The following is a 26,789-nucleotide window of genomic DNA, read 5'->3' on the forward strand; positions in this document are numbered from 1 at the left end:
AGGGCTGTATTTAGAAAAAAATAAGAACATTTCTACATGTTCAAATAAAAAGTATCGGGAAGAAAAGCGTTCCGGACCGCAGTCGGCCAGATAGTGACCTCTGCTTCAGAATGTCCTCAAGCATTTTCATTCAAATATAAAAATCACATCAAGGGATGAATCAAGATTTATTGCTAATTTCCCGTGTATTGTGTATCTCAAGAAGAAAACACTACAGGTACCTGTCGTTAAACGTGATTGCTTCCCAATCCCCAAGAAAGTCTTTTTTTCTTTCCATTTTTTAAGCATCCACTGATCTGATGGCGTTCCATCCCAATAGGCCCACAGACACGTGCACGGAGAGCGCTGCGTTGGAAAATGAAGGCGTTGCGCTCACGCGTCTTGTATGTCATGAGTTCTGTCTTAATACGTCTGAATGAGGACAGCCAGCCCTGATGCCCCAATCGCCAACATAGAGACGCGAGTTTGATGACGGATGAACTCTGGCATCTATTCATAAACCTGCCGATGGGTACTAGTGGCAGTGCTTGACATATTCACAGTGGATTATCAGAAAGGTTATGTCTCTAAACACACACACGACTCAACACAAAAGGATCACACACATCCACGTCGCACGGACTAAAGTTACCATTCCTATCTTAAACCTCGGAGACACAGTTTCCATGAATCATCCTGTAAATCCTGTGGCTGACGCTGGGTCGGTTTCGTCCTGTGAACGCTGCAAGCTGCAAATCTCTCTCACCGAGACGCCCTTATGCATAAATGGAATCTTTCCTCCCTGTTTCCTGACTCTGGAGATGCACAGGTCCAGGATGGAGGGCAGGCTGGAGCCAATGACTCTGCAGACAGGATGGTCCGTTTGGAGTCTGCTCCTTCAACCTGTGACGGGCCTTCTCCATGATGGTGTTGATGTTGGAGGCCCACTTCAGGTCCTGGGAGATCTCTACAGTAGATAGTGTTATTGATTATGGTGATGGGGGGGAGGTTATTGGGGTGCTCTTCACTGTCATTGACACAGTTTTGATCTTGTGCCAGAGGACCAGCTGGAACATCTCCCTTCTGTATGAGCAGTGATGATGTCTGGAGGGGATTTTCCATCTGTTGTGTCCTGTCTGTCTGAAGTTAGTAATCTACTGACAGGTGGAGGCTGGCACTGGGAGGTGGGAGAGTTTGGTTTCAATATCCTCTGTGTTGAACGCAGCGCTGAAGTCCACAAACAGGAGCCTTGCACATGTCCCTGGTGAGTCGCGGTGATTTAGCATGTGGTGCAGTCCCTTATTGAGCGCACCATCCACCGACCGGCAGGCAAACTGCAGGGGGTCCGTCCAGGAGGTCAACACCAGCCTCTCAGAGGATTTCATGAGCACAGGTGTCAGTCAGAGCTACGGGCCTGTGGTCATTTAATCCTGTGAAAGAAGATGGACTTTGTCGGTCTTCAAAGGCCCAGGGCGGCAAAACCCTATCAGGTTCTTATTTTGTTGTCTGTAGTCCGCGGATGCAGCTCAAATTTATGTGAGCTGGAACAGGCTAGAATTATGACACATGGGCCCACTAAGTGGGAATTAGGTGCAAGCGGTATCCAACAAAATAGGACTCAATAAGCCACATCTTAGCATTGTATTTAATGGCCAAGAGTGAACAAATATGGAAGATTTAACACTGATTCCAGCTTATCCAAATGATACTAAGCTCGTTCTATTTAGTTTTCAAAATACTGACCAAGCTTTCCGGTATGTGTCTTGCAACTATTGGATGGCGTTTGGGTTACTATTTCAAGTCATCATCCACATGCAGGGCATTATGGGAACCCAGAGTTGCCAATTATCTGGCAATAGCAATGTCTTCCTCTCTGCCAAGGGCAGGTGGATGAAGAATTCAATTGTTAAATTGACTCATTTACTTTGGCTTTCTACACCAATGTTGCTTTTCCACTGCTCGTTTTAGTTGATATGGCCATGTGAATGTGTTGAGTATTGCAGAACTAAGCCTGCTAAAGAGGTATCAATGGCAGTGGAACCAGTCAGCCACCTCCTGAGTAAAACACATGCAGACGTTTTGTAAAACTCCAATTTCCAAACCACAGTCCATAAACCAATGGGTAACGTCAGTGAAGGGGAACCATTAAAAAGGAAGCCAGTCTGAACCATTCAGCTCCAAGTTCTTTGGATAATACATTATATAGTGTCTAAAGTAACAAACTCCAAATGCATTTAGATTTACAAATCACAATTCTCAAGTGACATGAGTTAAATTTGTGATTACTCGTACATAGCATGTACAAAATCTGGCCCTTTGTTTTTCTGTGCATGCGCTGACACAGAGAACCATGCTGTTTTCCACAGTATGGCTGATACTTAGTGTCTGTGTGTTGGAGATGTGCAGTATGCCCGGAGAGCAGCTTGGGTTTCAGGCCTTTTCGAAAGTGCTATTTCAGCCACGTATGGCACGACAAGTGCAGACTATCAATGCAAGCTCATATTACAAACTCAGCGTTGATGGATGGTTGCACATGTCAGAAGAATCGCTCTTCAGCCAGCAATGACTCAACTTTCAGCCCCCGGGTTAATCAGGGTTTAATTTTTTTTACCAATTCTGAAAACCTGCCTTCAGAGTTGAAACAAACAGCAATGCTGATTTTCCTCGTAGCAAAAAGGCTCCATGGAAAACAACCAAATCCACCAAATCATACTCACACACATCCCTGAAAGTCAGCAAAGCAAATTCATCAATAAGAAATCATTTTTTGCCATTTTTGTAGAAAGTAAATCAGAACCAATCAAAGAAATTTCATTAATACAATTAAATCGAAAACAGGGTTCACCACACATATAGCTACGGCTGTAGAAAAACCATAGATCTGGTCTAGATCTCGTGCACATTACACCATGTCTTCTCTTGTAATAAACCTTGTTTTTTTTATTGTCTGGTTAGGCCCTTGCAATCTTCTGCAGATATGTCCAAACATCCAGCATCCATTTCGTCCAAAGCCAACAAAAAACGCATTAAAAAGTAATTATTACCGTGATAAATGCTCGTCCTTTGTTACTCACGAATGATTCCTTTCCATTTGGGGATCAGCTTTGAGGGTCTGGGGGGGAACCTTTGCCCTTCAGTGTCCCTCGCTCTACAAATGAGCTGTGTCGATTAAAAACAGGGGTTAGACTTGAACATCTGTGTGCCATCTTCATTTAGAGTGTTTATTTCTGAGTGATCTAAGTGTTTTCTTGTCTCAGGTGATGGATAAATGAATCCCAGTGTCATACCAAGGCTTTTCAACTCTTTACTTGATTCAACATTTCCACTTAATTGATGCATTTACTTTCCAAACCAGTCATTAACTCAACTTAATATGAAAGGTTCTGTTGAAATGACACGTCAAGCCATACGGTTAAAGGTGACACACCGAGAGTAAGAACATAGCTGCTCTAGCTCTGAGGGCATAACAGAAGACAAAGACACAACAAATGTAATCTTAGTCAAATCCATATCAACACATTGCCCAGCAGATACACCCCCCACCCCCCCCACCCCCCGCCCCTTTCCCCCTGGGTGGCTGTCCCTGGCAGTCACCAACGTTGGCCCACACATTGTTTTATCTGATCCACTTGAAATTGATCCAATTGAAGTGATGAAGCAGGGTTATTTTTACTGAGGGTTGAGTTACACCAAAGGCTATTTCAAGTAGAATCAACGTGTCCTCTGAACTGTGCTAATATAAGGAGAATTTTGAACGTCAATGAATGAGGAAGAACTATAAGTTGTTTGGGCTTTTTTTGGGCTTTACCTGTTCAGCTGAGTAAGTATAACAAATGCTTACCAAAAACAACCTTATCATGAAAACCTCCTGTTATACATGAATCAGGGCTGGACTGGTGATCTGGCATACTGGGCAAATGCCCGGTGGGCCGACGCACTTGGGGGCCGGTCGATTGGCCTATACAATTTTTTTTTCATCTTTTTCTTCTTTTGACCGGCACATAAAGCAGGGACAGCGGCCCATTGGTTCATTTACCATACTGACGCTGGGCTGGCCCAATCATCTCTTAGCTTATTCAATTGCAACTTGGGATATTCTAATGTAACCATTTAAAACTCCTAACGGCCGTCGACGGGCCTTCTTATCTAGAAAAAAACGTAAATGATGCTATTTGATTATTTTAATTAATACTCGCCCACAACGAGTTACACGCTACACGAGTTTTGAAAGCTGTATATTCAACTAACTAGATATTTTCCAATGTTTCTTCTGGATTTCCAATATCATCAATATGCAATATTAAGCCAAGTGAATACTCTGAATTGTATATATATATATATTATCAGGACGTTTTGTGTGAGTAATTTGTTTGTATAGGTTTTTTATGGGAAGTATCTCAACAATTAAAGGTAAATGTTGTTTGGTGTCATGTTAAAGAGGGGTTTGTGCTTTTTAAAGGGATAGTTCACCCAAAAATGAAAATTGTGTCATCATTTACTCACCCCCAAGTTGTTTCAAACCTGTATGAATTTCTTTATTCTGCTAAACAAAAAGAAAGATATTTTGAAGAATGTCGGTAATAAGACAGTTGATGGACCGCATTGACATCCATAGTATTTTTTTTCCTACTATGGAGTCAATGGGGTCCATCAACTGTCTGATTATCATTCTTCTCTTTCTCTCTCTCTTTTATTAGCTTTATTGGCATGACTTGTATAGTATTGCCAAAGCATTGGCCATTACATAGGCAAAGAGCAAATCATCAATCAGTTAAAAATGCATGTAAACATTTATATATCAAAATAAATGTTAAATAATATATATATTTTTTAAATCACACTTGTGTACATATCAACATCCAGACTTTAGTTTTGTCCACTGGCTGACTCTCTTAGTTTGTGGCAGTCTCTCTCTCTCTCTCTACTCTACTCTACTTACTTTGTGTAGGCCCTGCTTCACTGCCAGCTTTGATCACCAAGGACTGGCAGTCAGTCAAGAGAGAGAGAGAGTAAACTGGTCCATGGCACTTGCAGTAGTTCTCAGCTTTGTATGGGTTTTTGGGAACGGAACAGTAGATATGCATATCTACAGGAAGCGCAAGGATAGTGTACTGGTTGGTGGTTGTGTCCGACCGACTGTGGGGGGCCGGCCTGAGCAAAAATGCCAGGGCCCTTTTATTGTCCCAGTCCAGCCCTGACATGAATGAATATCTTCATTTGCCCGTCTATTGGTACGTTAAGACACAAGGCGCAAGAAAAGGTGTCTGCTTTGGGGAGAAACATTGATACCAAGTTAACCTCCACTGGGTTCCCTGGAAAGAATTCTTTTTGCGGCTGGGTAACTTTAGACTTCTGAGAAGGAGTATTTGACATCGGGGACAGAAAGGCTTTTGGATCCCTTTCAAGCCTCCACTAATGATCTCTGGTTCTAACCCCAAATTTAAACCCAATTCATTTATTTTTCAGATAAAAGTGACCATTGCAGACTTGTGAGCTGATGGTGTGAGGGAAGTCCGGAGCATGGCTCACATACCAAGATGATGTTCTGTTAAGCCTCGGAGATGGCAAGTATGTCTCAGTATGACTCTCAATAGCGTGCTTCCACTACTCAAAACCCAAACATGGATATGCTGCCCTAATATGATTCTCTAAAGCAGAACTAGGAGATGATTTTGTGTTTCTAAGTTTCAGCAGTTAGGGATCAGGATCAGAAATGAATGCCAGGGCCACACACACGGTACTAATAACCATTAGTGATTAGTGAACATTTAATGACCAAATATCGTACTGTGATGAAATCATACATATTAAGATGGGGGGATTGATTGATCCGAATTACAATATTTTGAGGAAGATTTTAGTTTAGTTTTAACATCAGACTTCACATTACCACATTAATCTCTATAACCATTATGCTAATTCTGCACTGCCGTTACTAATACAATGAGAAAACTCATATATTAAAAAACACCTTGTGATCATTTCATTTCATTAGTACTAGAAAAACATGGTATTGTAATATTATGGAGACAGGAAATTACAATCTATAATTACAATTACAATCAATTATGAAAAATTAGAATATCGTGCAAAAGTTCATTTATTTCAGTAATTCAACTTAAAAGGTGGAACTAATATATTATATAGACTCATTACAAGCAAAGTAAGATATTTCAAGCTTTTATTTTATATGATTTTGGATTATTATGGCATACCGTTTCGCCTGAGTCTGAGGACTTTTGGTCTGAGTTTGATACTTGAGTCTGAGCTCTGAGGATGTCCTAAAATGAACACCGTACTGCACAACACTACTGACCAAAAAGCACAAGAAAAGTCCAATATGCTGAAAATCATTGAACTTGAACCCCATTGAAAATCTCTGGTGGGATTTGCAAAACCCACACCAAAGAATATTACTGAACTGGAGGGCATAGCCCATGAGGAATGGGCCAAGATTCCTCAGGAACGCTGTCAGAAGCTGGTGTCTGGCTATGCATCACGTTTGCAGCAGGTCATAACAGCAAAAGGGTGCTCTACTAAGTACTGAAGATACTTGTCATGAAGGGGTTGAATCATTTTGAGACTGCAGCAAAGTCATTAAAAGTAGCATTTCGTGTTGGATAAAACCTTTGTAATATTAGTTTCATTAAACTACTTAAACAATTCTTGTGGAATTTGTTTATTGCAAATTACACAAGGTTTATCGTCAAAATTGTATATTTTGACAATAAACCTAATGTGCAATGGGGGTTGAATAATTTTGCTTGCAACTGTATGTCCAATATCCTACAATATGCAAAACTGCAAAAAACTGCTGCTAAAATAATGACTTTTGCTACATGGATATTGATCCATTTGGTCTCTGGTACTGTTACGTCCCTCGACGGAGGTCTAGGGGAGCTGGGGAGTAACACATGAAAACAAGGATTCACGGTAAGGGGGTGGTAAACAAAATAGATTTATTGAATAATAAATCAAAGACATCTGCAATCGTAACCAGAACTCAAAATTGACAGTTGCCTAACAGTAGGAACACACACAAGACCATAATACCTAGCCGCCAACACATCGGCAAATACAGACCCCTCAAGACCCTCTGCAAAGGGCCTGCCTTCAACTCAAAAGAAAACCACCTTTCCCCGTGGCTCCAATTTAAGCTGACTGCCTCCAGGCCCGCTCACCAAGTAGTTTCACCTGGTAATTCCCAAATAGGGAACAATAGAGTGTATTGAAATTATAACAAAATGAAAAATGCATTACCGGTAAGTAATTCTCGACCGTAGTCACTTGTATAAAATTGTTATTGATTAACCTGTAACAGCGTAGTCAGGTAGATGTACAACCTTTTCTGTAAATAGACTCAGCAGTGCCAGAGTTGTGCAAGAGGACGTTGATCAAAGCCCAGATGCGCTGTCAGGACACCAGCTTCAGATCTATCAGAGAGCAACATGGTGACAGATAGGGAGGAGGTTTGGGTTACATGTGGAATCTGCATTGGGAACATGGGCTGACTGCACACGCTGGAGTGACTTGATACCGCTTGTAAAGCTAAAATCCTTTGCAGAGGTTATCATCCTAGTGTTGTGTCTGCTGTACAGAATATGCAACAAGCACACATCTACGGCAGCGGTTAGGTCTCAGCAACGAAATGCTTCAAATGAGAGCCTGAGTTCAATCCATATGGAAACACGTTCCTAACGTCTTTTGCAAAACGTTGTCCTGTGTTTGACCCATCCACCCCCTCCTTTCTCAACAGCTGTTCAGAGTGTAGCACAGTGACCCGAATGCCTTCACATTTCAAAAGGCATTCAAATTACACAAAATGACCCGTCATTCAGTCAGCAGAGATGTTCACTGTTACTCAGCATATCTCTCTGATCAATCTTCTCCCGGTCAAAGTCTACTCCGTCAGCGCCATTAAGAGGTAACGGGTGAGTATTTGTGCGAGCTGCAGACGTGACAGTGTCACAGTATTGTCTTGATGTATACAGTGAGAATGACTTAAGTTCCCTGCATAGCTGCTGGCTTGTATGGCAGCTAGGGCCGACTGGCCCCCCTGTGTGTGTGTGTGTGTGTGAGAGCAGGAATGTGTATATCTGGCAGCCTCGTTAGCAACACACAAGCGGTTCCCCAGGGAGGTGTTGGTTAATTCATTTAGGGCCAATCGGCATGAATGAAGCGTGTTGCAAGACTGCGAAACAGTTTAAATGTTGTTTGTGGTTCCCTCGGACTGCACTGTTTTTTTTTTTAATTTGGCTCTTTGTCACATACTACCTGGCAGGTCAGGTTGTGAATTCTAGCAACATGGAGTAAATATTCATCCATATAAAAGCCAGGTTAAGTGAAAAGGAAATGCCGTGTTGGGACTTGTTTGCATTTATTGCAGATCTAGAGTCATTTTGGATTCCTTCCATCACAAATAAACACAAATAACACAAAGCCCTCACAAACTAGGATCAAATTCATTGTCTTTCACAGCAGGTTTTCTGTAAGAAACAGCAGAGCCTTGTGCCCACACTGTTGGGAGGGTTGATTTACATGCTCACACACATTGACAGGGGCTATAAGTTCACCCCACCTTCACTCTGGCACACACAAACTCCCACTGCAGGGCTGTTTGACATTTGGGCTCCCGACCAATGGGCTGCTAAAAAGCGCAAAGGCAGGCCAGGTGCTTATAAGTGCTGCTCACACAAACTCTCCCTCCAGTTGGCTCCGGGGTTCCCTCTTAGAGACAAACACACCTGGAGAGAAAAAAACAAGCAACTTTCATAATGTTTGGTTACGGCCGAAGTAATTTCACCTGGAATGGAACTCTAAGAGAGCTGGAAGGACGCCGCGCGCCCTGCATCACAGGTAGGCACACAGGTAGGCGCACAGGTAGGCGCACAGGGAGCACATAGGGAGCACATAGGGAGCACACAGGTAACACACAGGTAGGCGCACAGGGAGCAGATAGGGAGCACACGGGGAGGCACACAGGTAACACACAGGTTTGGACACACCTTCTCTTTGGATTGAATGACAAATTGTGTCCAAACCTTTTGACTACTACTGTAAATAATGGAAACCTTACATTGGTGCAGGCTAACGGAGTAGAAAAAAGACAAATGTGAATGGTAAAGGGTACACTGTACGGCTGCTCTCCCACCTTTTGACACTCACCCTGGCTGTGTTGTGCCTTGCTGGAACCAATTGGTGCAACAGTTTGATAATCACTGCAATGGACATCAACGTCTTATTGGTGCATTTAGCAGGAGGACCAGGGCATGCTATTTACGAGACATTAGCAGCAGAACATGAACAATGTGCAGAAAGAATATTTTTTTTTCTCCTAAAAAACACGTTATTGGTCATTCCCACCAGATTCTTATGATGATTCTGATGACAGTGATTTCTCTACAATCAAACCTATGCCAAGGTACGGTACATCTTCCGGCCTACCGATAGGACCACGTGATTTAAAGATAAATAACTGCACTGCAATCCCTCTGCTAAGCAGCTGTGTTCTTTCTACTGACTGAACCAGTTGACAATGTCACTTTTTGTCAAGTGCAGCATATTCAGAAGTGTCTTAAAAACTGTGGGCTACAATATCCCTACTAACCATTACGGGGCAATTAAAAAAAATCTAACTAACTTTTGTTAGTCTGTATTTCCGATGTCCGCATGTTTTGCAAGGAGCAACACTGTGTGCAACATTTCTGCTAAATATTTGTTTGCTTTTCAGTATTTCAAGTTCAAATGAACAACTACGAGTTTCTTTATAGAACGTCTGATTGCTGGACCTTCACATTTGTGACGGTTTACTATCTTTTGGTTACATGGGTGTTTCTACACTGTACTCAGTCCAAGTATTCATGCAGCAGATGTTATATACAGTACAACCAATGTGTGCTGGAAGGGTTTAGGTTTGGCGCCATTGCTTAACTGCTGTATCATGATAAGCTGCTATAAGCAGACCTCTGAGAAGTAGAGCAGATCTTGTTTTAGCTTCTTTCCCAGTTTGGCCCCCGGTCATCTGCTGGTTAACTCCTGGATCCAGTTTTGCTACAAACAGCAGTTTTTCTGATGTTATTTCCTCCTTTGTGCACATTTGCAACGGCAGGATTTCATTTCTGAACAAACATTTAATGCAATATGAGTGCCAACTCTATACCTGGTACTAAACCAAAGGTATTTATTAATATGAATGAGTTATACTGGTGGATCACTGTAAAATACAATTTATTACATCAGCACTTTTACTTATTTGCTCACTTATTACCTCCCTGCTATGCGTTATGTGACCAGTGTGAGTGTATCCCATTTAAAAAAAATCCTTAGTGATTATTACAATCTGTAATGGGACGCAGCAGTCAACCAAAGCTGGCTGAATAACTGAATGCATTTTGGTGCAGAGCTGTGGCCTTTTTATTGAGGGTTTCTCCTTAGATCTGGCAAACATGTAGAATGCATTACCTTCTTCGTAAAACATAGTTTACAGCCTTTTCTATTAGCGTGCAGTCTTCTTTTAACCTGCTATTGTTGGGAGCAATTTGTTATGGATTGTCTCTGACCCCAAGTGCACGACACCAGACACAGCTTAGGTTTAGCCGGAAAACGGCGTAGTTTATTTCACAAATTAACCAAATACGAGAAACAAACCAAAAAACGAGAACTGCCTCCTTAATTGGCAGGGGGGAGAAAAAACAAAAAAAAGGCAACTCCAAAAACTTCTCTAGTCCGTGGGCGCTCTTAGTCCAATCAAAAAATGAAAACTCACACGATACTCACAGGGAAAACAAAAACTCTGCGTAGGGAATTCCGGAAGGGTTTCCAAGAGGAGCACAGGGGAAGAACAATCAACCCTCTCTGGGGAAACACAGAGCACGAACTCACAGCGAGCCACTGGCAGATCTGCTTCTTAACCTCCCTGTGGGATGAGCTGACGAGCTGCAGCTGTGGCGATGAGCAGAGCGGCGTCAGGTGTGCGACTCTCTGGCAGGTCGAGCCCTAACACTACCCCCCCCTCCAAGGGAGCCACCCGGCGACTTGCCAGGCTTCTCGGGATGGGCTCGATAAAAGGCGGTCAGAAGCCCCGGGTCCATGATGAGCCGGCGAGATACCCAGCTACGGTGCTCCGGGCCATAGCCCTTCCAGTCCACCAGGAACTGGTACCCTCGCCCCCGACGCCGAACGTCCAACAGTCGGCGAACCCTCCACTGAGGGTGTCCATCCACGATTGTGGGTGGAGGTGGGTCCGGGGCAGGAGGCATCAGAGGACTGCAGGCGACGGGCTTAATCCTTGATACGTGGAACACAGGATGGATCCGCATAGAAGCCGGTAGTTTCAGCTTCACTGCGGCAGGACTGAGCACCTTCGTGACCTCAAAGGGGCCCACGAAACGGGGGTCCAGCTTCTTGGCGGTTGACTGCAGGGGAAGATCCTTGGCGGACAGCCAAACTCTCTGCCCGGGGTGGTATGTTGGCGCTGGGTTCCGGCGACGGTTGGCCCCCCGGCTACTACGTTCAGCCGCTTGGAGTAGAGCGGCTCTGGCGACTCCCCAGATGCGACGACATCTGTCCAGATGAGTCTGTACCGACGGAACTGCCACCTCAGGTTGTTGTGCCGAAAACAGCGGTGGCTGGTACCCCAGCGACACCTCGAAAGGGGAGAGACCTGTGGCAGAGCTGACAAGGGAGTTAATCGAGTACTCAACCCATGGGAGGAACCGACTCCAGGAGGACGGGTTCTTGGCAGCCACACAGCGGAGTGCCGTCTCCACACACTGGTTCATCCTCTCCGTCTGCCCGTTAGTCTGTGGGTGATAACCAGAAGAGAGACTGACAGAGGCGCCCAACCCCTTGAAGAATGCCCGCCATACCTGGGATATGAACTGAGGTCCTCTGTCCGAGAGCACATCCTGGGGGAGGCCATGGAGCCGGAACACATGGCTCATCAGGAGGTCCGCCGTCTCTGACGCCGAAGGGAGTTTGGGGAGGGCCACCAGGTGCACCCCCTTACTGAACCGATCTACTATTGTTAATATCACCGTCCTACCCTGGGAGGCCGGTAATCCAGACACAAAGTCCAAGGCCACGTGGGACCAGGGACGGCTAGGAACAGGGAGGGGTTGCAGCAGCCCGGCAGGTGCCTGGTGAGAGGCCTTGCTGCGGGCACAAACGGGGCAGGCCAACACAAAGTCCCTCACCTCGTTCCTCATTGTGGGCCACCAGAAACGTCGAGCTAGGAAGGTGAAGGTGCGGTGGACCCCGGGATGACAGGCAAACTGGCTGGCGTGGCCCCACTGAAGTACCCGGGGCCTGACAGATTCCGGGACGAAAAGCCTACGTGGGGGTACGCCACTCGGTGCAGGGTGGGAGCGCAGCGCCCCCTTCACGACAGTCTCGATGCCCCAGGCCACCATGCCGATCACCCGGGTCTCGGGGACGATGGGTGCCGACTCCTCGGTGGCCAGTCCCCCCCCCTGATGTAGTCGGGACAGGGCATCCGCTTTGATGTTGCGGGAACCGGGACGATAGGTCAGGGAGAAATTGAACCGACTGAGGAAACCGGCCCAACGAGCCTGTCGCCCATTGAGACGCCTGGCCGCCCGGATGAATGTCAGGTTCTTGTGGTCTGTCCAAATGGTAAATGGCTGCTCTGCCCCCTCCAGCCAATGGCGCCACTCCCCCAGAGCAGCTACTACTGCCAGCAACTCCCGATTACCGATGTCGTAGTTCATCTCCGCGGGAAGAAAACGCCGGGAGAAGAACGCGCAGGGGTGCACCTTCTGATCTCCCACCGCCCGTTGGGAAAGGACTGCCCCCAGCCCGGTGTCCGAGGCGTCCACCTCAACAATGAACTGTCGTTCTGGGTCGGGATGGAGCAGCACTGGGGCGCTAGTGAACCTCCTCTTGAGTGACCGAAAAGCGGCGTCGGCGGCCGGGGACCAGATGAACGGCTGGGAAGAGGAGGTCAGCCTGGTGAGGGGTTCTGCCACGACGCTGTAGTTCCGTATGAACCTTCTGTAGAAGTTAGCAAATCCCAGAAAGCTCTGCAACTTCTTTCGCGACGTAGGGCTCGGCCAGTCTACCACCGCCTGGATCTTGCGGGGGTCGGCCCGCGTCTGCCCTCTCTCCACAATGAAACCCAAGTAGTCGACAGAGGCGGAGTGGAAACGGCACTTCTCCGCCTTGACAAAGAGTCTGTTCTGGAGGAGACGCTTGAGCACCCGACGAACGTGCTGGACATGCTCCTCGAGAGTCCTGGAGAACACCAGGATGTCATCGAGGTACACAACCACGAACTCATCCAGCATGTCGCGGAGCACATCGTTCATGAGCGCCTGAAAAACCCCCGGGGCGTTGGTAAGGCCGAATGGCATTACGCGGTATTCGTAATGACCTCGGGGTGTCTTGAAGGCGGTCTTCCACTCGTCCCCCTCTCTGATCCGGACCAGGTGGTAGGCGCTCCGGAGATCCAGCTTGGAAAAGATGGCAGCCTGGGTCAGGGGCTCGAGGGTGGAGCTCATGAGGGGGAGGGGGTACCGGTTCTTGACCGTAATGTCATTTAGTTGGCGATAGTCAATGCAGGGTCGGAGACCCCCATCCTTCTTCTTCACAAAGAAGAACCCCGCTGCCACCGGGGAGGATGAAGGCCGAATGAGCCCTGCTGCCACTGACTCCGAGATGTAATCATCCATGGCGGCCTTTTCAGGAATGGACAGGCTGTACAACCGACTGCTGGGAAGGGGGGCCCCTGGGCGGAGGTCGATTGCACAGTCGTATGGCCTATGTGGAGGTAGAGACTGAGCCCGAGACTTGCTAAAAACCTCTCCCAGATCATGATATTCCCGAGGGACAGCGGAAAGGTCCGGGGAAGGGGCACGGGGAGTCGGGCGGGGTGACGGACTTGGAGCTGCCTGGAGGCACTGGGCGTGACAGGAGGCGCTCCACTCCAGAATAGTCCCAGAGGACCAGGCAATGTGTGGCTCGTGCTGCACGAACCAGGGGTACCCGAGAATCACTGGGGCCAACGGGGACTGGATGAGGTAGAATTGGCGGGTCTCTACATGGTTACCCGCCACAGTGAGGGAGACTGGGTGGGAGCATTGGGTGATGCGGGCTAGATGACGGTCGTCCAGTGCAAAGGCCTCCAAAGGCTTCTCCAGTGTCCTCACTGGAATGTTAGCCTGGACAGCGAAACCCAAATCCAGGAAACAGTCATCCGCCCCTGAATCGAGGAGGGCCCCTACCGTAATCCGTTGATCTGCCCAAGCCAGGGTGACGCTAACCCGCCGGTTAGGTGATGCAGGACTACGGGAACACGAAAGGCGGCTCACTAGGATCTCCCGGGGTCCTGGTGAGCCTAATCTTTTGGCCGTGTGGGACAGCCGCTGATGCAATGCCCCTTCTGGCCACAGTAGAGACACAGCCCTCCCCTGAATCGGGCCTCCCGTTCGGCTGGGCTGATGCGCGTGCGTCCCAGCTGCATGGGCTCCTCCTCGGTCGCTGTCTGTGACGTGGAAGGCCGGACGGGACTGGGGGAAGTCGAATGGGCGACCGGGTTCCTCTCCCGTGTGCTGAAGATGTGGGGGATAGGGAGGGGTCCCCGGGGAACTCGCTCCCGCCTTCTCTCATTAAGGCGTCCATCGATGCGGATGGCGAGACTGACGAGGTCGTCGAGGGAGGCGGGCTCCTCCCGTGTAGCTAGCTGGTCCTTCACTGCCTCGCAGAGTCCCCTTCGGAAGGCAACCCGAAGGGCTGGGTCGTTCCACCCGCTTTCTGCAGCGGCCAGTCTAAAATCCACTGAGTAGTCCGCCACCGAGCCGCTGCCTTGTTGGATGCTGGCCAACCGGGCGCCGGGGTCCTTACCCCTTACTGGATGGTGGAACATCTTGCGGAGCTCGGCCACGAACTCCCTGTAGGAGTGACGGAAACTGGCACCCATGGACCAGGAAGCGGCAGCCCACTGGGCGGCCCGGCCGGTAAGCAGGTTCGTCACATATGCGACTCGGGCAGCGTCGGAGGTGTAGCGGCTGGGTTGGTGAGTAAACACCAACTCACACTGCATTATGAAGGTGGCACAAGTCTCGAAGTCACCCCCGAACGGGTGTGGGCTGGAAAGGCAGGGTTCCCAGGGTAACGAGGCAGGTTCCGCAGGGCTACTTGGGAGGGGATCCCCCGGGGGCGGGATCACTGCCCTCACCGGCGGAGGCTGGTTCGGCGGCTGGGTGGTGAGAGCCGCCGTCAATGCCCGTAGCTGTATTAGAATCTCGGCTTGCTGGGCCGCCGACGCCACCTGATGCTGAGTCAGGCTCTCCACCGAAGCTTGAAGGGGCTGGACCTGGGCCTGGAGGTTCTGCACGGCAATGGCGGCCGCCTCCAGCTGGTGAGTATGATTGTCCGTCAGCTGAAGCTGTCTCTCCAGGGCAGCCTCTAAACTGCCACGGTCTGTGTCGGCTGGGGTCATCATGGTGAGTTCGTACTGTTATGGATTGTCTCTGACCCCAAGTGCACGACACCAGACACAGCTTAGGTTTAGCCGGAAAACGGCGTAGTTTATTTCACAAATTAACCAAATACGAGAAACAAACCAAAAAACGAGAACTGCCTCCTTAATTGGCAGGGGGGAGAAAAAACAAAAAAAAGGCAACTCCAAAAACTTCTCTAGTCCGTGGGCGCTCTTAGTCCAATCAAAAAATGAAAACTCACACGATACTCACAGGGAAAACAAAAACTCTGCGTAGGGAATTCCGGAAGGGTTTCCAAGAGGAGCACAGGGGAAGAACAATCAACCCTCTCTGGGGAAACACAGAGCACGAACTCACAGCGAGCCACTGGCAGATCTGCTTCTTAACCTCCCTGTGGGATGAGCTGACGAGCTGCAGCTGTGGCGATGAGCAGAGCGGCGTCAGGTGTGCGACTCTCTGGCAGGTCGAGCCCTAACACAATTGTTGGTATGCTGTCGTAACTCGTGGAAAAGTGTGAAACCATTGTGAGAACTATGTATGATGCCAGGCTAACAGAAGCCTTTAAAAGCAGCTATAAACAACATTTTTATGATACCAATGCACTGAATGGCTAAATGAAAAGTAGGTTGTTTATAGGGATGAAGCAACAGGGAATTATCACCTAGATCCACAGCTCCCCGTCAGCTTGATGGAGCACCATAGTGGGTTTAAGTTCATTATTCCGAGGTGCCATAGTCCCGCAGCAGGTTATTTTTGGAGAAAAAGCTGTAAAACCCACTGCACACCACCTGCCCTGCACCAAAAAGCAGGCAAACACAGTTATAGAAAAGCTGGATAGATATAGTAGAACATTTAGCAGCTTAAGAGAAACACATTTCCTTCAGGAGCTGGTGGAGGACAAAAGGTGAGTGAATATTGGACATTATGTTGATTGCTGGATGCTATTCAGTACGTGGAAACAGTCAAATGTTTATGGCCAAGTTCACCATATCAACAAAAAGATTATTCTTCGGTTTTGGGTTCCACAACTAGTGTTTATTAAAAGCTGTTTGTTCAAACCGACATCGTGGGACTTCATTTCTTTCAAAAATGGATTGGTGGAAACCCTACACTACTTTTCGACTTAAAAGTAATGGTAACACTGAATGCCGTTGGGTATTTTTGGCCACAATGGCAACACAATTCTTTCTTATAGTGTGATTCTAAAAGATTATTTCAACAACAGTTGTGAAGCCAAATATTGGTTCTGCTACGTCCAGTATTGTCCTAATAATAATTAATATAACAAAATTATCCTTCGTCTATGTTTGGGAAGAAGTTTACGTTCACAGTTTCTCAATGAGTGGTTTATGATCAGAGGAATAGTAAAAGGGGAAATGAGTGTTACAGTACACAGGTGGACATTGTAACACGCACACATTTACAACTACCAATTCCAATGTGGAATACCAACCAGTATTCAATGGTTGTATTAAACTCTGCATCTTTGACTAATTGACCTCAAACAGCCATCGGTGAACCCTATGAACAGCTGCCGTTAACGTTGGGTGATCAATAACAGATGGGCAGGTCTAAGCACTGGCAAGATGCACCCATTGAGGACTCATTGAGATCCGGATGGTTGACGGATAAAGCTGGCTTTGTCGACAACTGAGATAGACATTTCAAGCACTATAAACATCTGTACAGAGAGCGAATAGAAACAAATGGTCCACTTCTACCCTGCGGTCAAACCATCACGCGTCAAATCAGTAACAGAAAGCTGAAACTACTCTCTACTGCTGTAGTTACACAATTATTGGATTTTGGTAAAAACAATAAAATAATTCCACATATTCCTGTTGAGCAGCAGTGAAGGAACCAGAATACAATTTGTGGGGAGTTCTAAAAAGTAAATGAAGCAACGCTTGATGGTGGCGACTGACAGGGAGCTGTTACATGCAAAGACACTCTACACAGAGGTCGACAACAGCTGGGGGCTTGTTTTACCGTGACCCCTCAGGAACCCAGTGTCACGCAGGGAAACCAATGCTTTTAATAACAGGGGCTGAAGAATGAAGGGGGGACTCAGTAATGATGGGCAGGGTAGCTAGAGTGTTACTACAAAATATTTGTATGTTGTTTTAGAAGCTATTGGTGTAGTACAGTATCAGAGGGGAAAGCCAGCTTCTGTGCCTCCGTACCTTCCGCCTGGACAGTAAACAACCAAATGTGAGCCGGTATTTGCATTTATTTTAGATGGTTATTATTTATCTACAATTTTATAATACCGGTAGAGAGCGAGTTACCATATGGTAGTTATATGATATTGTTTTATATATATATATATATATATATATATATATATATATATATATATATATATTCAGCGATATACTGAATTATTTGAATGAGATGTCTGTTAAAATAAATGTTAAATATTTATTTGCGTGTCTGATACCCTTTTTGCATTGAATCATATTGGGATGTTTACTGAAACCGAACAAACAAAAAAAGAATCCAATGGTATTCAGTATCTACTTTCATCTTAATTGTAAGCAGGTAGAAACCCTCTTAAAAAGGGGATTCAAAGTAAAGCGCTACACTTTTAGTCATCACCTTGTTGGTCACATACTTGTACAACATGTGCAGTAGAATGTTGCGTGGTGCATGGCAAAGTTAGTGTACATCATTGCACTTTAAACAAATTACTCTCTGAGAGAAGGAACTTTGTTTGGGTCTGAAATAGCAGCAGAGATCCTGTTAAGATGCATATCGCTGATGCAGCCGGTTGTCCAAAGGCATCAGTGAAATAGCTCAACCAAACAGCTGAAGCAAGAAGCACGGTCTTCCCTCATATTGAAACTGCGTTAGTGTGTGTCTATGTGTTGAGCCGGGGAATCCTGTCTTAGACTCAAGTGTGCGTATGATTCCACCCGCAGATTAGCGTTTTATCCCCTCATGGGAATGAGTGTGTGTCTGTGTCCACATGTGGTGGGTGTGTGACCTTATGAGAAGAGAGCCCACTGTAAAGTTCATGTGGACTGAAAAACTGGCTATGAGCTCACTGTCTGAAAGTTAGGATTAAGGATGGGTATAATCAGAGTGTCCTTCAGCCTGACCTAGTGTCCTATGTGTTCTCTCTCCGTCTCTGTGCTGATGAGGGCACTGTCAGGTTGTTTCTTTGTTTTGAGTATGTCTGAACACTACAGTTTTACAGCAGATGAAGAAACAATACTAGTTTCATAATGTATCAGAAATTTGAGAAAACATCTGTATAAAATCTTTATATAAAAATGTAACAATGTGCATCATTATAATTGACTTTCTTGACTTCAGTGACAATGTCGCACTCTGGTGGTAGAATTTGATTCAATTCAGCAATAATATGAACACGAGGTAGAACGGTGTGATATGGAGGTATACTTGGTTGATATAATGTTCCTGAATGATACAAATATATCTACTTAAACGTCACATTTTCTCACAAAGTTGTGTGTCCACCAAGTGTTTTGCAGCTGGAAACGTGGGGTGCTCTTCTTAAATGAAAGCCTGATGGACTTTTAGTCAATGATGATCCATTTAGAATCAAATAAATAAATGATCTGAGGCCATGGTTCTTAGCAGGAAACCGATGGATTGCCTACTCCGGGTAGGAAATGTGTCCTTACCACAAGTGAAGGACATCAAGTACCTCGGGGTCAAGAGAGAAGGGAAGATGGAGTGTGAGTTTGGCCGCAGAATCGGAGCAGCGGGGACGGTATTGCACTTGCTTTACCGCACCGTTATGACGAAAAGAGAACTTAGCAGGCAGCAGAAGGCAAAGCTCTGGATCTACAGGTCAATCTTTATTCACACTCTGGTCATGAAGGATGGGTATTTATTTAGACATCAGGATTCAAGGGCGTAACCATGGTTTAGACCAGGGGTTCTTAACCTTTTTGATATCATTCTCGGTTGGATTTGTATTCAATGACTAAATAAAATAAAAGTTTTCCAAGCAAAAACCTGATACAGGGATCATCACAAGGTTATTTATTCATCATCTGTATGTAAAACTGCAAAAACACAACCTAACAATTCATGGAACACAAACATTTACATTTACTAAAAAGTAATAGAAAATAGAAATGTAATTAAGTCAGTCAATATTTTGCAATCACAGATCCAGCAGTTCCTCATCACATGACAACACGTAATGGTGAAAGGTTTCTTGCATCGTACCCCACATCTGGCTTTAGGTCAAATTGCCAGTCAGTGAGATGACAGACTTCTCCCACTTTTCCTTTTTTTTTAAAATTCCACCTGCTTTCCCTCTAGAGTTGTATCTCTGGTTTCCATATGACGCTTTAATTTGAACGGCTTCAATGCTTCGTTGGAGTTATGCTGCGTTCACACACCATTTTCGACACGCTTTACTCGCCCGACTAGTTGTGGTTATGCAACCCAGTCTCACAGCAAAAAAATAGCTACGTTGGTCCACAAGGGAAAGCGTAGTATTGTCACAATTTGCTAACAAATCATAGCACTTAAATTGTACTTATAATGGCACTTATCTATAGCATGTTTTGAAACTGCTTATTTGATTAAAATTGTACTTTATTGTCACTTGTTCTTGTTGTTCTTGTTTCTTCTTCTTCTTTGAGTTTGTATCTACGGTTGAAATGCACTTGTAAGTTGCTTTGGATAAAAGCCTCAGCTAAATGACATGCGATGTAATAAATAAATAAATAAATAAATATAAATAAATAAATACATAAACAAACCAACAAATTCCACACACAAAGACGTCACTCTCTAGGTCATCTTCAACAAAAAACATTTTTCCACCTAGTGTTCTGGAGGTGAATTGCTCCGCAAAACGCGCAAGCCTTTTAGAACCATGTATTGAAACGATTCGGCAGACGCAAACGCAGACGCATGTTCCAGCCTTTAGCAATAAACTGGCTTCTACAACAAGTGTGAAGTAGAACTAGTGGTTAGTTCAATGGTGAAAAATGTTAAATGATATGTTGAAAGCTAATCTGAAGAGAACGGCTCGACATTAACTATTTGAGGCACTTGTCATTTGGACGAGTAACGTTAAGTTTACGTTACATCAGCGTTTCACTTGTGAAATGTCCGGGTACAGCTTAATCTTTTTCATTTATTTAGGCCTCTTTCCCTTTGACAATGAAGATGAGTTGTAACAATAATAAATAAATAACATAGGTAACAATTAAGTTGTTTGGAAACATGTTTAAAACATTGAACGTTACACATTTTCTGATTTAAGTACCAAACGTTACATTTAACCGTTAGAAATGATGCTAATAATGGCTTGCTTGCTAGGTACGAAGCTGCTGACGCTAGCTAACGTCACTTATGAAAAATGTATTTGTTTCAAATCTGTAAAATAAAATCGGCATAATGGAGGTGATGAGTGTCCCGGAGATTAGAATGTGTCACCATCCATATGCTAGCTGGAAGGCTCTTAAGTCTTAAAGCAGCTTGGCTAACAAAGCCAACACTAGCTGTGTAAACGACCTCAGTGTTCATCTAAAGCATCCAATGTGAGACATGAAATGACTTGTCTGAGATGGAAATACATAACGTTACCTCTTTACAGGGCTTTATTGTACCTGCTGCTGCTTTTCTTCGCTTTCGTCCCTTTGCATCAGAGAGTTTGGACTGATTTTACGTTAGCTTGATCCGAATGTGCCCATTGCCTTGCAGCGTGCGCAACCATAAGCTCCACTGCGCGCCCCCCCCCAAACACATATAACATTTAAGCATATGGCGGGGCCGCCATGTTTTTTTTAATCATGGTTTTATTTCCCCTGGGTCTTATTTAGTTAATCAAAGAGAAAGCTGTGTTATGCTAGAGGGTTGAATTCAGTTGTTAAGACAAGTTGTCGCTATGAAGTAGCCCATGGACTTGCTGTTATGCTGAGTTATCTGATTCAGGAGACATTTGTGACTGTAAGAGAGGATGGGAAAGTGCCTTTTTGACCACCATTTGACAACGCATTGTCGCGTCGGCGCGTGCTGCTGTTGACTGCTATTTTTTCTCCCGGGCTTCCCCTGCGTCCATTGCCCAGCTTCCTCTCATCTTCCCCTCTGAATATTTTTGGATTTGTGAGTAACTTGCACGTGTGTTTTTGTTTTATATTTGATAATTACCATTAAATACATCCTCCCAAATCGGTCTCAAGGTTTTGTACAAATCTTTTGTTTAAGAAGTTGGCAATTGCCATTTAAAAGAGCTCATTGTTTACCAGACCCCAAAACCCTTATTGGTTGTATTTTGTGTCCAGCAGCTGCCAAGCCGGCCTTGTCAAGGCCTTTTTATAGTGGCGGCCTTCTCAACACTGCGGCACAAATGTTTTCTGGAGCGCTTTATCCTGGATGGATAGGGTTACACATGCACAGGCATGCACCTACTCATGGCTGCCAACACACTTATTTATGTTCTCGCATATGACAGTGTTCTGCAGTGCGATCAAAGCCTCACGCCAAACTTAACAAAGGCATTTGTACTTTACAACAGGAAGCAACCAGGATTTTCCATGTGTGAAATGATGAGACAAAAAAATGTCACTCGGTGGAAGATGCATACAAACACATACTTTACAACCACTGACTTGCATGGGATAGTGGCGCACACACACACACACACACACACACACACACGTACCCTCACTACACTGGCACTTGGAAGTATTCTCAGCTGGGTTGAAGTCAGGGGGAGTCTCCATGTCACTCTCTCTTCAGTCACAGCAGAGCCGCTTGTGCCTCCTTCTCTCCGTGGGAGAGAGACGAAAGCGAGATGCTTTGAGTTTGTTGTGTGTGTGCAGTCGTGAGGATGTACTTTGGATTTTCTCGATCTGCCTCCATCCGATTAATGATCTCCACCTGTCTGATTTCTGCTTTCCGGTCTTCTATTTTTTTTGTCTCGCGGTGCGTCCTTCAGCCGGTTAACCTGCCTTTGTTTGTCTGTTCACCGGATTGTTAATCTTTCTGTCTGTCTGATTATTCCTTCTTTGTGTTTAGCAGTTTGTGTTTCTGTTGGTTTATCTGTTTGTGTAACAGTTTGTTCATAGTTCAGTGATTGTTTTTTCTAAAATGAAAGGTAAAAGAAATGGGTAAAGGAACAAGCTATAATTATCAATCCATCTTTTAAATATCTTTCTTTTATTTTGGATTTATTGAATAGTTTGTTCATCTTTCCGTCTGTTCTTCTGTCTATTGTTTAACGTTGCGTCTGCCTTTGTCCGTCTGTTGGCTACAGAGAGAGGCCGGCCAAGTATGACAGCCTCCCCGAGCTCCTCCAGCGGCTTAGAGGTTCTCCTCTCCTCTCTGCAGGTAGGGATCCCTGTCCAGTTTTTTTTAATTAGTTACTTTCTCTTTTCACATATTGCCACACTTGAGGAATTCTGATAGCCTCTTCTTTCTTACATAAAAGGTCATAAAGCCAAGTATTTGAGGCCATGTAATGTGTGACATGTCAGAGTGTCAAATGAGGCTGCACAGTAAGTGATGGGAACGTAATCACCAGAATTACCCATGTATCCCCAGTAGATTTGTTGCCGCGTGCTGATGGTTCAGAGTAGTGTGTCCCCTGATAATTGACCTTTGGCATTTTTAAAAGTGGGAGTGCACTGAGAGTTAAAAAACAATTTCAAGTACTTTAGCAGTACTACTGAACAGTATGTCCATATAGTTATGAGGAAAAGACAGTCTTTATTCTCTTGGACAGACTCATCATGAAAATCCAGCTCAATCTGACACAGAAGTTGCATCTGTGCAGGTCTTTAGGAATGTGTCTCAGAAGATTCTTTGTGTAGTTCAAAGAAAACCATGTGGGAGCTGGTTTAACAAAACTGTTGGAACTCAAGGTTCCTACTGGGGTTTTCACAGAATACTTGACTCCACAAGCATACAGTTGAAACTCATGATACACATACAAAAATAATTTTCTTATTATAAACGTCAAATGACCTATGCATGTTTTTGATGAATAATGAAAACTGTAATGCTTTCCAATGGAGCCCTATATGATTCAGATATTAAAAATAATAGTATGAGACTAAATTGAGCATGAACAAAATAATAGTTTGCAATAGAATATGATAAACGGGAAAGCAAACAATTTGTAATGTTGTGGTGGTGGGGAATGATGAGTTGATGAATCTGATGATGATTGGCATCCTTCCACCACCCCACCTGTGCCCAAACGACAGCATGAAAGTACAGGAGGTTTAAAAGTTTAAATTTAAAAGAGACAGCAACAAGATAATAGGCAAGCGGAGCAATCGATTCATTGTGCTCATTCGATAGATAGTTAAGGATTAAAGGTGGAAAAAAACAACCTGACTCATTACTAATTTATTCATCATATTCATATGTATATTTAATATTTTCATTCAAGCTACTTTCAAAAATAATGAAAATGACTTCTCATTGTACAAAGACACAGCCTGGAAGATGTTTAAATCACTGTATAACACATTAAATACCCTCAATGGTAAATCAATATTTTTGACATTGTCATGGTAATGTTTTGTGGGGCAGCAAGTGCTGTCTCATTCATATTTACTCCATTCCAAGCCGTCACAGACTCTCACACTCTACCGCTTACCAGGTGACGTTAAGTTCTTTGGGGTTCAGGGCAAAGGGGGGACATTGGGATTCTGGCCTCTTTCTTTCTTAACTTGTATTGGAGCCTCATAGAAACTGTTACAGATAGGATGTCTCCGTGAGTGCACGCTGATTATTTTGGTAGCCCCGGGATTAAAAACCGGCATCCTCATCCATATGCAAAATTTCCACTGAACACTCGAGCCATGTGGCAAAATGTAGTAGTATTAGTCATATTCAAATCACATGTTTTCATGAAATCAAGAGGGAAAATACACTGCTATGAATCATATTTATGTTGGTGAAAAATGGCGAAGCATTGAATCAGACTGCCATACCGAATGGCATTTGCATATGGGTGAGGAGGCCGGTCCAATTAACTAGTTCTATTTAATTTGGGCCCTTTGTGACCTCAGAGTAAACTCTAAAATGTAATGAAGTTGTGGCTAGAAGCTAAAAAGCACAAAGAAAAGCTGAGATTTTCCTTTTTTTCTGCAATGTACCTTAAACCTAAGGTTCACTGGTGCCTGAGTTCCTGGATTATACACCTATTTAGTAAACATACAGAGGAAATAACACCAGTGGAAAAGTTTGATTAGTGTTGGCTGACAGACAGTATTAGCCCATTATTTTAAGCTTCAGCCTGCTCTATTTACCAACATGCTGAGCATGTGGATAGCAGCTACCCTGTAATGCTGTTGCTGGTAGTCTATGTTTAACAGAGTTTCTGTGTATCAAACACAAACTGGCTGACAGGCGCGAGACATCAAATCCCTCTTCCGGTGTATGAAGTCTAACTCGGCATTAATCGTTGCCAACGTAAATGACATCCACACTGGCTCCAAGATCATAGTGGGCAGAGGGCACTTCATTTTTGTCATGATTTACGTATTTTCAAAATAAACTTCCATCTTCAAAGGAAGTCACCTTTCCATTAGGTTAGGTTGAGGGAACAAAAGTAGTGTGTTAGGTGTAAGCATCAAAACTACTTGGTAATTAACTTATGGAAGTAGTGCTACTTAATTATGGATTTTCTGTGACATACAAAGAACGTTGACACTTGTTTTACACTGGTCACCTCAGTCTATATATACCCCGTAAGGGTTTTGTTGTTTCCATACGTACACGCAAAATCTATGAAATTACAGCGCATTCCTTTTAGTTGATTCATCTACAAACCCTGTATGTGAACAGTCTGCTTTCTCCTCTGGAAATGCACATTTCCAGAGTGCACGCCTGATCATGTTTTAAACAAAGAGCATACCGTTGCTGCATTTCTTTCAAACATTTGGGAAACTGAATACCTTCTATTGACAGCCCACACCCGAGGACCAATGACAGCTCGACATGGCTCAGTGATGTTGTGTTACAGCGATATGTATGTAAGTGTTGGGTACATGCATAAAACTACACACAAAACTATAGTCACATCGGTATTTATCATGTACATGTTCATTTCAGTCTGTGGTTGTACTCTCCAAACTCCTGCACTTTGCTTGCCTTCTCCAGATCAACAACTTTACAGTCCGTTCCTTATGTAGCGTCGACAATAAATAATTAAGCGATATCATTAATTCTGTTGAAGCCTCCCCGCAGCAGGCGTCCCCATCCCTTATGAGCTGACAGTTTAAAAGGCCGCAGAGATTAACAGTACAGAAAAAGGGCTTTGTTTCATTCAGTTTGTGCAGCATCATACAGATATATAGGCAGAAATGTCCTCAATTTGCATCACAAGTGGTCATGGATGTGGGCAAAAAAACATCTGTTTCTCCAACTCAACTTTTCATGATATTATTGGGCACTGTGAATATAAATGCTGTTGCAGGGGAAAAGGTTCCCCTGGCAGGATTAACAAAGTAAACATATATCTATTAATATCACATTAAACTCACAGTACTGTGGGGTAGCTAATTCTACACATTAAACGCATTAGTTTTAGGATTTAGCACCTGTGTCGATAAAGGCTGATAGAGGCCAACAGCCAGGATCAATTTTCCAGTGGGCTTACAGACTTAACATACTCACATGCACAAAATAAATGTAGTATATCTTAAATACTTTTTATATGATAGCAGTTTAAGAGTGATACTGCAGCTGCTCTCCGGTCGGTCCAACATAATCTAAACTCTTCAAATACTAATGCTTGCTTCAAACTGTTATACATTTCTCATGGACTGCATGCCAGTTTCCACTTGAAAAATGTAACTTCCAACGTAGATTTAATTTCACTGTTTACCTACACAACAAAACCACTTCATTTGTTTTAGGAGAAATCATGGTTTAGGTTACATAAACAAGTTAAAATAGATTTATTTGTTAGCTAAGCATTGACTTTATGTGTTCAGCTGGAGTTAAAGCCCGGTGTGTCTCAAACATACTCATTTAATTCATACCAAAGACCATCCCTTGTGTTAAACATATACTCTATGAAAGCTGATGATACAGTGAATAAGTCCACATACTTTATGACAAGATGAATCTTCGCAAATTTGAATGTGTGCAAAGTCAAAACTTCAAATAAAAAAACTATATTCTAAACAAAGTGTATTATCTTTGTTTCAAATCATGCATTGAGAATTCAGTTTGTTATCTCCTTCCTAATGGCAGGTGAAGCTCCATATAGTGCTTAAATGCACAGCTACCAGTAACACTGACTGGAGACGGTGATATGGAAATAAGAACGAGCTGAATGTTACTCAAACACGTGAGCTTTAAAGACAATTGAATCATTGTAGTTATGTATCCTTGAGGTGA

General features: G+C 44.4%; 1 protein-coding gene across 3 annotated transcripts in view; it reads left to right on the forward strand.

The window, feature by feature from the left end:
• Positions 1-8,712: 8,712 nt before the first annotated feature.
• The window catches only part of LOC119196731 (cytosolic carboxypeptidase 4), an 82,990-nt gene continuing 64,913 nt past the window's right edge, over positions 8,713-26,789 (forward strand). For 2 of the 3 annotated variants that reach the window (XM_062563131.1, XM_062563132.1), the window contains exons 1-2: positions 8,713-8,835; positions 22,687-22,760. In XM_062563131.1, the coding sequence (XP_062419115.1) occupies positions 8,754-8,835; positions 22,687-22,760 (156 nt within the window). In that variant the 5' untranslated portion in view covers positions 8,713-8,753. Of the gene's footprint in view, positions 8,836-22,178; positions 22,356-22,686; positions 22,761-26,789 lie in introns of those variants that run through there. The other variant, XM_037452689.2, reaches the window with a different exon arrangement.

Source organism: Pungitius pungitius, chromosome 6 (genome assembly GCF_949316345.1).
Source record: "Pungitius pungitius chromosome 6, fPunPun2.1, whole genome shotgun sequence".
NCBI lineage: Eukaryota > Metazoa > Chordata > Actinopteri > Perciformes > Gasterosteidae > Pungitius > Pungitius pungitius.